General features: G+C 37.0%; 1 protein-coding gene across 1 annotated transcript in view; it reads right to left on the bottom strand.

The window, feature by feature from the left end:
* IMPG2 (interphotoreceptor matrix proteoglycan 2) overlaps positions 1–11,298 on the bottom strand; it is a 98,889-nt gene that overhangs the window by 30,294 nt on the left and 57,297 nt on the right. Inside the window, exon 10 of the mRNA XM_011955046.1 lies at positions 1,307–1,551. Within this exon, the coding sequence (XP_011810436.1) occupies positions 1,307–1,551 (245 nt within the window). The remainder of the gene's footprint in view (positions 1–1,306; positions 1,552–11,298) is intronic.

The raw sequence follows: 11,298 nt of genomic DNA, 5'->3' as shown, positions 1-11,298 counted from the left end.
AAGAAAGAAGGAAAGAAAGAGAGAGAGAGAAAGAGAAAGACAGAGACAAAGACAAAATCTTATTTGGGAAAAAGAGATTAAATCACATGCAGTAAAATCTTATTAAAAATTTTTTCTCTCCCTTTCCCTTTCTCACTTTCTCTGTCTCTTTCACACACACACATATACACAAATACATACACACACACACACATAACTGCTTGGAAAGACAAGACTCTTCTTTGTGTCTCTAAAAATTCTCCTTCCCTACCTTGCCTTTTAAATCTATTATTCTCTTTGATTATTAATTTTCTGATCTCCCTGTGTAAATCCAACAAGCCTCTCTGGCTTCTCTAGTGTCTATTTTTGTTTATTTGTTACACACAGACACACACACACACGGCTAGGTAGTAGCTGCCTGAAAGGACAGGACAGAGGCTCTTTTCTCTTTAAAATGTGTGGGAGCTAGAGAGGCTGTAAAAATGCATCATTAGTATTGCCTCACTTGTAGATTTTCCTCCTCGGCAGCTGGTACTTCTCCCATGCTGTCACTTTAGTAATGCATATTCCACTGAACATTTTAAAAGCTAAACTACCAATGAGTAAAGAAATCATGGAGAATAGAAGCAAATGCAAACTAGCAAGTGACTTAGCAGGATACCGTGGCCCTGATGAGTTAAGATGGTGCATACTAGTAGCCAGAATCTTAGCAAGTTTTAAGTCCAAGGTTGACTGGGCACCCTGTAGCCTACAAATCCAGGTTAAACACCCTCTTCTTCACGATCTGTCATATCCACCTGTTCATTATGGATCCTAACAGGATCTCCACAGCGATCTGAATTTAAAGTCAGTATTGGATTATCCAGGATTCCGCGCAGCACCCATTATCACTTCTTCTTTGACCTAGATCTCCCATTGCCTTTCTTGAGCTCTTTCTTTTTTTCTACACTCTGATTTTTAAGCCTTTACTAGCTGACTTACCTCAGAGAGTTCATGTCTCAGTTGTCAGGGAAGCATTATAGCCTGTTTCAGTACATACTTCCAAGTACTACTTTCCTTTTTCTTATACTTTGCTCCTATTTCTCTAAACTATTTCTAACTGCCACTTTCCACACTCTGTGGCCTTTTGTCTAAAAATATTCCAGAAAGCCCCTGATTAATCTATCCAAAATAGCTGCATGGCTAAAGCTCCATTCATATCAGGTTGACCCACGTCTCATAAATTCTAGAGAATGATCAGAACCTTATATATTTCGGGAAATTAGTTTACACAGAGCATACCGGAAAAGAAACTGTACAAGGACTTCATGATGGATATGAAACTCACCATTGATAAGCTGCAGGGAATCAGGATCTGGATTCAAGGAAGAGTTTCCTAGCAAAAAATTCTGCTGCAATGTCTCAGCAATATAATCTCTGAAGTTACTGATTGTATAAACAACGGTGGGTTTATCGTCCAGTTCCACAAGGCCATGGTTTTCCACCTTGTTGGAGTGAAGGCTGATGAGGTCCCAGGTGGTATTGCTAATGGCCTCACCATTGAAGGTAACTGCATAGTAAACATCTACACCACTATGGATGGAAAGAGAGAACAGATTAGGTTCAGCTAAGGAAGCACAAAGAAAGGAGCACTGAACCCATGAAGAAACAAATATTGGACCCAGAGGGGTAGTCTCAAAGAGCATGGATTCCATCACTTTTCTCTGAAAACCCTGGACAACCTTTTGCCATCTTCTCCTCCTTCCCAGGGAATGAGGGGTCATAGCTCTAAGAATCGGGAGAAGAATTGTAACGAGGCCACAGAGGCAACCCTGCAGAATGATCTGAGCATTTTCTTCCCCTACGTTCTCATTTCTCCTTTCCTCTTTCAAAGGCAAGTCCTCCATCTTCACTGTCAGCCTACTTCTTCTTTTCCTATTAGCATGTCCCCTCTCCCATTTTTAAAACAGTCTTTCTAATTCCTTTTGACAGTGCAAAATCCTCTCACGTCACTTCATTGTTGTTGTTAGATGAATTATGTACTGAAACATAGTTATCTATTGTGGTAGGAAAATTATGAAAAACTTGGTACTAAAGCAAATTGATGATTGTTTTCCTTTAAAATGTTGTGCTGGAGTATTTTCTAACATGACAGTTCTTTCAGAAGACATACTTTGGTTTGATAACCCAGACAATTTACAGTTCTATAAAGTTTAAGACTAAATTGTAAAAAACTATTATGAAGTAATTTTTTTCTTGGCCTAGTAGGAAAAAAATCTCTAAAGTTATATTTTACTACCCTCCAGGGCATTAACCAATTTTGTATGCAACTTAGTAATCTGTTCCTAATTGACTATATGAATTTCTCTTTTTCAGATACTCTAGAAACAAGCTCTGTCTCTCTCTCTCTCTCTTTTTAAAGCTAAGTCCCTTATTAGTGAATTATGTAAAACCTCAACAAGTACTAACAAACAGCACTTGTCTGGGAATTAGGCTTTTTCACCATCAAACCTTTCCACAAGCAAACAAAGAGGAGACTTCTTGGAACACAGGACAGAAAGACAGAAAATAAATAAGTATGAGTTGATGTGTTGACATTTTCTTAACTAGTCTTTTGGAGAAATAACATCAGAATATAAAATTTTAAACCAAATAAAAATACTCCTCTAGACTCCAACTCAGATTTCTCTAACTAAAAGCTAACAGTTTATAAGTGTTGATAATGTGACAGGTATTTTACATGCTTCATCTCATTTAATTTTCATAATAACCTGATGAAAGATATTTTAGCTTCAGAATATTGTTGAGGAAACAAGCCCTTAGAGCAGTTAAAAGACTTCCTTTAGATTTCATAACATGGAATATGTGGCAGAGTCATAATTTCAACACAAATCTGTCCAACGCCAGCCCCTACATTCTGAACTACTATGCTACCCTCTCAGTAGCTTTAATTAAACTATTACCCGAAAAAGTAATTATGAGGACAGCTCAATACCAGTCATCACTGTGGCTTCCAGCCAGTCTTTGCAGCACATCCATCATAGGCAGTAAGTACCCAGCAAGCCACACCAAGATCCCTCCGGAGGAAAGGACAACACTACCTTCCAAGAGACAAACCACTCAGGGCAGACATGCAGTAAAAGCAATTCGCCACTTTCAGACATTCCACAGCAGCAAACTATTCTCAAAACAAAGCATAAAAATAAATTAATGAAAAATTGAATAAAATTTAAACTAACATGCTTCTTCCGCTGAACTTATATATTCTCATGTATTTCTTTATTTTAGCCTCCATTGCTTTGTACAGATTTTGTTCACAGTGACGGTGTCTCAGTCTCTCCTTGAGTTTCTATCCCCAGTGCTCAGTTTGGTGCCTAGCGCAGAGAGGTACCCAGTACCTACTAGATGAACAGAAATATATACTTGCCTGAATGTAAAAAGAAAACTACAGCATAATCAAGGTATTTGCAGATCTAAAGGAAAGTATCAGCATAATAAGGATGACATCATAGAGTATAGGAAAAAAGAAATTAGTCAGCTCATTGATGTTACTAGTTAGTGGAAAGCTTCTGACCAGTATGTTGGGAGTTCCTTGGGAAACAGATCCCTAGATTGGAAATGGCTACAATAAGCTATCATGGCTAGATGATACTGGCTGCTGAGATCATCCAACTTCCTCTTTTTGATTTCAAGGTTGTAAAAGAAACTTTTGATTATAACTCCCTACAAATTTTCCTATGAGGAAAGAATGCATGAGCCAGTCAATGCTATAATAATTGATTGGTCTGTTGGCACATATATTTCTCATTTTTAAATAGATCAACAGGCATCCTAGAGAATTCACTGTCTTTTATGGTTTGGGAAGCATGACTGGTCTCAAGAGACTTCTAATACCTGGGAGCACTGGTCTGGACCTGGCCTGGCCTACGCGGCACAGATCACACACTCTGGACTGCAGGGAAAGCCATAAAGGTGACACTCCCACCTGCCATACAAGCAAGCAGCCAGGCCTCTTTGATGTTCCTGTTTTACCCTGAGTGACGTCAATACCGTTTTCTTCCCAGATATGATAGGATACCTCTTCTAATGCAGTGGTTCAGGGCACTTAAAAGTAACAACTGAGCACTTTGACACCCTGATGCTCTAAGTAGTAAAAACACCTGCTTGTCTCTAGAACTTCCCTCAATCCTCTAAGCAATGAAAGTATTTCAATTTTGCACATCTGAGAATGTTGATTCATAGGTAATTCCCAATATTATTTATTAAGAAATCAAATCAGCAAAATATGCTAAAATATCAAATGATGGTTACAAGATAGAATCAAACAATAAGAGGGTCACCTACTGATCAGAACTCATCACACCATATTCCCCCTTGCTCTTGATGAGCCTTCAGTCATTCTGATAGACTCGCAGACGATAGGCACCTGCTCTGTTTCTGGATCTTTGTACATACATTTCCTTCTCTCTGTAATGCCTGTTATTACCTCCCAGCCCTTATATCTTCCACATACACATGTACACACACATACAGATACCTTCTTCACCTGGCTATTTCTTTTTAACTTCAGCTTAGCTGTCATCTCCCAGGGAAACTTCTTTTTAACATGAAGACGTGATTGGTGCTCATGTTCTATCACCCCACCAACTTTATAAGCACAATTATTTTTTGGTTTTATGTCCCCACCATCTAGCACAATGCCTGGCTCATAGTAGTTCAATACAGACTTGTGAAAATAATGAAGAAACAAATGGTCGATTCTGTTCCCTAATGTAGGCAGATAAGACAATTGAATGCATGCCACTTAAATCTGAAGCATTTTCAGACTCTAAATATAACAGAGCAATTTTTAACTCTAAAGAACATTCATATTAGCATCATATATTTGTATCTTCTGGTTAATAATTTTAGAGACATTGTTTCCTGGCCACAGCCCAGTTCTGTAAGGATATGTATGCTCTTCCAAGTCTTAGAGTAATGGACCATATCTACCTCTCCAGAAAGGTGAGTTTCTTTTTGGGACTTTTGCACAACCTATTAAACTTACTTCTAGTGTAAACATGACTCTAAGATTAAAAAAAACTATAAGAAAAAAAGAAAAAGAGGGCAGAGGAAAGGCTATGTCAGTTAGTACTTCAGTTGGCTCTTAGGCTATGCAGAAAATCAGACAAGGAGAGTTAAGCATTTACTGGGAACCTACCATGTGCCTTGCATGACTTTTAAAATGATAGGGAAAAGATCAAGAGAAATGCTCCTGGATCAAGAAATCTATGCAAATCAGGCAGCCTGGAATAGATTACTGGTGTTATTCTTTATTGGCAAAATATTATTTGCCTCCCAATGTTTCCATTGGACATCTAAATATAATACTTCTATTATAATCTACCTTGTCTAGTACAGATAACTTCATTAAAGAAGATAAAATGCCTCAGAGAGATGTTATAATTTGTTACCATGTTTTCGTCCTGGAAAGAGAACTCAAATAAGTGCTTGAGATACCAGAAAACCAACTATTTTGAGGGCCAAGAACATCACTGTGACCCAGAACAGGCTGAGTTATGGCATGGTAATGGAGTACGAAGATATCTCAGGATGAGGGACAGAATAAAAGAAAACCGAGAGGCCAAGGAAATTCATGAGAAGCAGAATACATATTGGTAGATAAATAGTATCTGATTGAAGAAAGCTGTGCTGGCTCTCCATACTTAGCAACTCCAAGTTAACTAACCACCACTGGATCATCATCTTTCATCTTCTGAACTGGACTCAGGCAGCTGCTATACAGAGGAGAGTTGCTGTGTCTGACAGCTATTTCCAAAGACATCAATCATGTGGAGGTGAAGTTTACCCTTTCTTATTCTCGCCTCTGAGATGCCCTGATTGGTTATTTGATGTATATATATTTTAAAAATTAAAAATAGTGCTATCATATTTCATCATGGTCAACCAAAACAAGGATATTTTGGAGAAACTCAGACATCTCTTCTTTTGTAGCTTCTTCTAGGAAGCAGATACATATTGAAAAAGCCTGAAGCTAAATATATAAATTGGGTATAACAGATGGATATGTTGTTGATTCACTTCAAATGCATACTACTAAATTAACGTAATGAGTACATTTTAAAAGAGGTGCACAGCAAATAAAAAACTTCATGTGCATATAAATGCTTATGAAGAGAGAGAGAGAAATGGCATATTATATATCCTATAGACTATTTCAGTGTTATACATTCATTTATACACAGCTCAAAATATAAATACACCCAAAAGTTACAAATAAATTTTATCAGCTGGTTAATTCCTGACAATGCTGGATAATTTTGAAAACTGTACCTAGGTTAGCAATTCTGGGTGACATCAGTAATATGGCTGACTAGAGACACCTGGCACTCATCCCCACACTACAAGAAGGGATAAAAGCAACCATAAAAATAAACAATGAGAGAAGAAATAAGGAACAAAGAATATACAAAACAACTAGAAAACAAACAACAAAATGACAGAAGTTCTCAACTGTGAATTACAACCTTGAAGTTAAATAGGTTAAATTCTCCATTTAAAATATATAGACTGGCTGAAAGGATTAAAAAAAAAAAAAAGACAAACTATATGCTGCCTACAAGAAACTTACATGACCTATAAAGACACATAAAGATCTAAAGTGAAGGGATGGAAACATATATCCCACACAAACAGAAACCAAAAGCAAGTGGGAGTAACCATGCTTAGAAAAAAACAGACTTCATGTCGAAAGTTGAAAAAAGAGACAAAGAAGGACATTACATAATAATAAAGCAATCCATTCAGCAAGAAAATATAACAATTATAAATATACCTGCTCCCAAAATGGAGCACCAAGATATATAAAGCAACTACTATCAGATCTAAATGGAGAGATAGACCCCAATATCTCTCCAATATAATAAGAGTTGAGGACTTCAACACCCCATTATCTCCCTAGAACAAATCATCTAGAAAGAAAAATCAACAAAGGAACATCAGATTTAAACTGCGCCACAGACTAAGTGGCCCTCACAGGCATTTACAGAGCATTTCACTGAACAGATGCACAGCTGCAGAATACACACTGTTTTCATTAGTACATGGAATATTTTCCATGATTGACCATATGTTAAGACACAGAACAAGTCTCAAAAAAGAAATTTTGATCAAAATTATATCAAGTATCTTATCTGACCACAATGAAATTATACTAGAAATCAAAACAAGAGACAAATTTAAAACTATACAAATAAAGGAAAGTTAAACAATATGCTCCTAAATGATCAATGGGTGAAGAAATTTAAAATAAAAACAAAATATTCCTTGTAACAAATGAAAATAGAACACAACATGCCAAAACCTGTGGGACACAGCAAAAGCAGTAGTAAGAGGCAAGTTTATAGCAATAAATGTCTACATCAAACAACTAAAACAATTTCAAATAAACAACTTAACAATGTATCTCAAATAACTAGAAAGGCAAAAACAAACCAAACCAAAAAATTAGTAGCAGGAAAGAAATAATAAAGATCAGAGCAGAAATAAAAGACATGGAGACCAAAATAAATATACAAAAGATTAACAAAACAGTTGGTTTTTTGAAAAGATACAAATCAACAAACCATTAGCTAGACTAATGGTCTATAGCATTCTACCATTACTCAAAGTAATCTACAGATTCAAAAAGAGAGATAGAGGACCCAAACAAATAAAATCAGAAATGAAAAAGGAGACATCACATCAAATACCACAGAAATGGAAAGGATAATTACAGACCACTATGAATAACCATATGCCAATAAATGTGAAAACCTAGTGGAAATAAATTCCTGAACACATATAACCTACCAAAATTGAACCAAAAAGAAACAGAAAACCTGAGCAGACCAACAACAAGTAACAAGATTAAATCAGTAACAAAAAGTCTACTGAAAAAGAAAAGTTCAGGACTGGATGACTTCACCACTGAATTCTACTGAACCTTTAAAGAAGAATGAATACCAATTCTTCTGAAATTATTACACAAAATTAAAGCAGAAAAATTTAATTATTCCAAAACCAGACACGCACATGACAAAAATTGAAAACTACAGGGCAAAATCCCTGATGAACACAGATGCAGAAATCCTCAACAAAATATTAGCAAATCAAATCCAATAGCCCCTCAAAAAGATAATACACCATGACCAAGTAGGATTTATCCCAGGAATGCAAGGATTATTCAACATATGCAAATCAATAAGGATGATACATCACATCAGCAGAATGAAGGGTAAAAACCATATGATCATCATCATGATACAGAAAAACTATTTAATAAAATTCAACATGCCTTCATGATTAAAACCCTCAAAAAATTAGGTAGAGAAAAAGCACCTCAATACAATAAAGTCCACATATGACAATGCCACAGCTAACATCATACTGCATGGGGAAAAGTTGGAAGCATTTCCTCTAAGAACTGGAACAAGGCAAGAATGCCCACTTTTACCACTGCTGTTCAACATAGTACCAGAAGTCCTATCCAGAGCAATCAAGCAAAAGAAATAAATAAAAGGCATACAAGTTGGAAAAGAGGAAGTCAAATTATCCCTGTTTGCTGATCATGTGGTCTGACACTGAGAAAAACCCGAAGACTCCATTTAAAAAACTCCTAGATTTGATGAATGAATTTAGTAAGGTTGCAGGATACAAAATCAACTTACAAAAATCCAGTGGTATTTCTATACACAAGCAACAATTTAGCTGAGGGGAAAAAAAAAAAAAAAGGCAATCCCATTTACAATAGCTACAAGAAAAATAAAATACGTAAAAATAAATTTAACCAAGCAGGTGAAAGTCCTCTGAAAGAAAAACTACAAAACACTGATGAAAGAAATTAAAAGGGATACAAAAAAATGGGAAAACATCCCATTCTCCTGCATCAGAAGAATTAAAATTGTTACAATGACCATACTACTCAAAGCAATCTACAGATTTGAAGCAATCCTTATCAAAATGCCAATGACATTCTTCACAGAAATAGAAAAGAAAGTCTTAAAATTGGTATGGAACCACAAAAGACCCCAAATAGCCAAAGCAATCCTGAGAAAAAATAACAAAGCTGAAGGTATGTATCATACTACTAGACTTCAAATAAAGTACAAAGTTGTAGTCATCAAAACAGCCTGGTACTAGCAATAAAAACAGACACATAGATCAATGGAACAGCATAGAGAATCCAGAAATCAATCCATATATACAACCAATTGATTTTTGGCAAAAGTGTCAAGAACATATACTGCAGGAAGGACACTCTCTTCAATGAATGGTGCTGGGAAAACTGGATATCCATATGCAGAAGAATGAAACTAGACCCCTCAGCTCTCACTCTCTACAAAAAATCCACTCAAAGTGGATCAAAGACCTAAATGTCAGACTTGAAAAACTATCAAATACTAGAAGAAAACATTCGGAAAACACTTCAGGACCTTGGTCTTGAAAAAGATTTTATGAATAAGACCTCAGAGGCATAGGCAACAAAAACAAAAACAAATGGAATCATATGAAACTAAAAAGCTTGTGCACAGCAAAGGAAACAATCAACAGAGTGAAAAGGTAACCTGCAGAACGCGAGAAAATATTTGCAAACTATTTATCTGACATGAAATCAATATCCAGAATACAGAAGAAACTCAAATATCTCCACAGCAAAATAATAATCCAATTTCAAAATGTGCAAATGATCCGAATCGACATTTCTCAAAAGAAAACATAGAAACGGCCAAAAAATATATTTTAGAATGCTCAACATCTTCATCAACAGGGATATGCAAATCAAAACCAAAATGAAGTATCATCTAATGCCAGTTAGGATAGCTATTATCAAAAAGACAAAAAGTAGCAAATGCTAGTGAGGATCCAGAGAAAGGGGATTCTTACATACTTCTGGCGGGAATGTAAACTTGTATAGCCACTGTGGAAAATAATATGGAAGTTCCTCAAAAAACTACAAATGGAACTACCATATGATCCAGCAATCCCACTACTGGGCATTTATTCAAAGGGAAGGAAATTAGTATATCAAAGAGATATCCACATACCCGTGTTTATTTATTTCAGCACTACTCACAATAGCCAAGATATGGGGTCAACCCGGGTGTCCAACAAGAGATGAATAAATTAAGAAAATGTGGTATACATAAGCAACCAAGTAGTTTAGCTTCCAAACCCTTTTTTTGTTTTTGTTTTTGTTTTTGTTTTTTTTGAGACAGAGTCTCGCAGTGTCGCCCAGGCTGGAGTGCGGTGGCGCGATCTCGGCTCACTACAAGCTCTGCCTCCCGGGTTCACACCATTCTGCTGCCTCAGCCTCCGGAGCAGCTGGGACCACAGGCGCCCACCAACACGCCTGGCTAATTTTTTGCATTTTTTAGTAGAGACAGGGTTTCACCGTGTTAGCCAGAATGGTCTCGATCTCCTGACCTCATGATCCACCCTCCTCGACCTCCCAAAGTGCTGGGATTACCAGTGTGAGCCACCGCGCCCGGCCCCAAATGCATTTTAAAACATTTTTTCTTTTCTCCTTTCTTCCCAGTCTCAAGTTGTAACCTTGAAACAAACTGTAGGAGCCTTTTCCTCCTTAGTTTTAAAATACAGCCCTGAAACATACTTTGAAACTTCACTCCCTCCTACCATCTCCCACCATGTACTCCTTCACCCCATGCACATTTATTTAACTGCATGATTATATCTAATTATATGCTTACTTAGAAGTTCCAGGGTCTAATCTTGAGACAGACCAAGCATGGAGACCCAGCTGCAAAATTCCAGAGATTACCTCAAGACAGTCAACAACCCAGCCATTGTTGAGATGACGCCAGCTGCGCTCCTGGTGGACCATGGCTCGAGATAGCCACTGGAACAAGACATGCAGACCTTGTACCCAGCACCTCTCCTGCATGCCTCCCATTGCAAGTTTCCTTTTTTAATCCCCTCTTCCCAGCCTGAAGTTTGAATCATTTCTGGAGGTTAAGCTGGACACTTCCCCCACTGCTAGCTTTGGAAATAAAGTCACTTTCCTTTCACCGCACATCGTCCTTGTTACTGGCTTTGCAAGCAGTGAGCAGCCAAGCCTCCGCTCAGTTACACATACACAATGAAATACTATTTAGCCATGAAAAGAAGGAAATCCTGTGATTCACAGCAACATGGACAGACTGGAGGACATTATGTTAAGTGAAATAAGCCAGGAAGATAAAGTTAAATAGCCTGTGAGCTAAATCCAGCCTACTACCCATGAGTTAATGAATTTTACATTTTTTAACAGTTGAAAAAAATCAAAAAAAGAACAATATTTTG

This window comes from Colobus angolensis, unplaced genomic scaffold (assembly GCF_000951035.1).
Source record: "Colobus angolensis palliatus isolate OR3802 unplaced genomic scaffold, Cang.pa_1.0 Scaffold393, whole genome shotgun sequence".
Classification (NCBI taxonomy): domain Eukaryota; kingdom Metazoa; phylum Chordata; class Mammalia; order Primates; family Cercopithecidae; genus Colobus; species Colobus angolensis.
The sequence above is the reverse complement of the archived record's forward strand: the minus strand, read 5'-3'. Positions and strand labels throughout refer to the sequence as shown.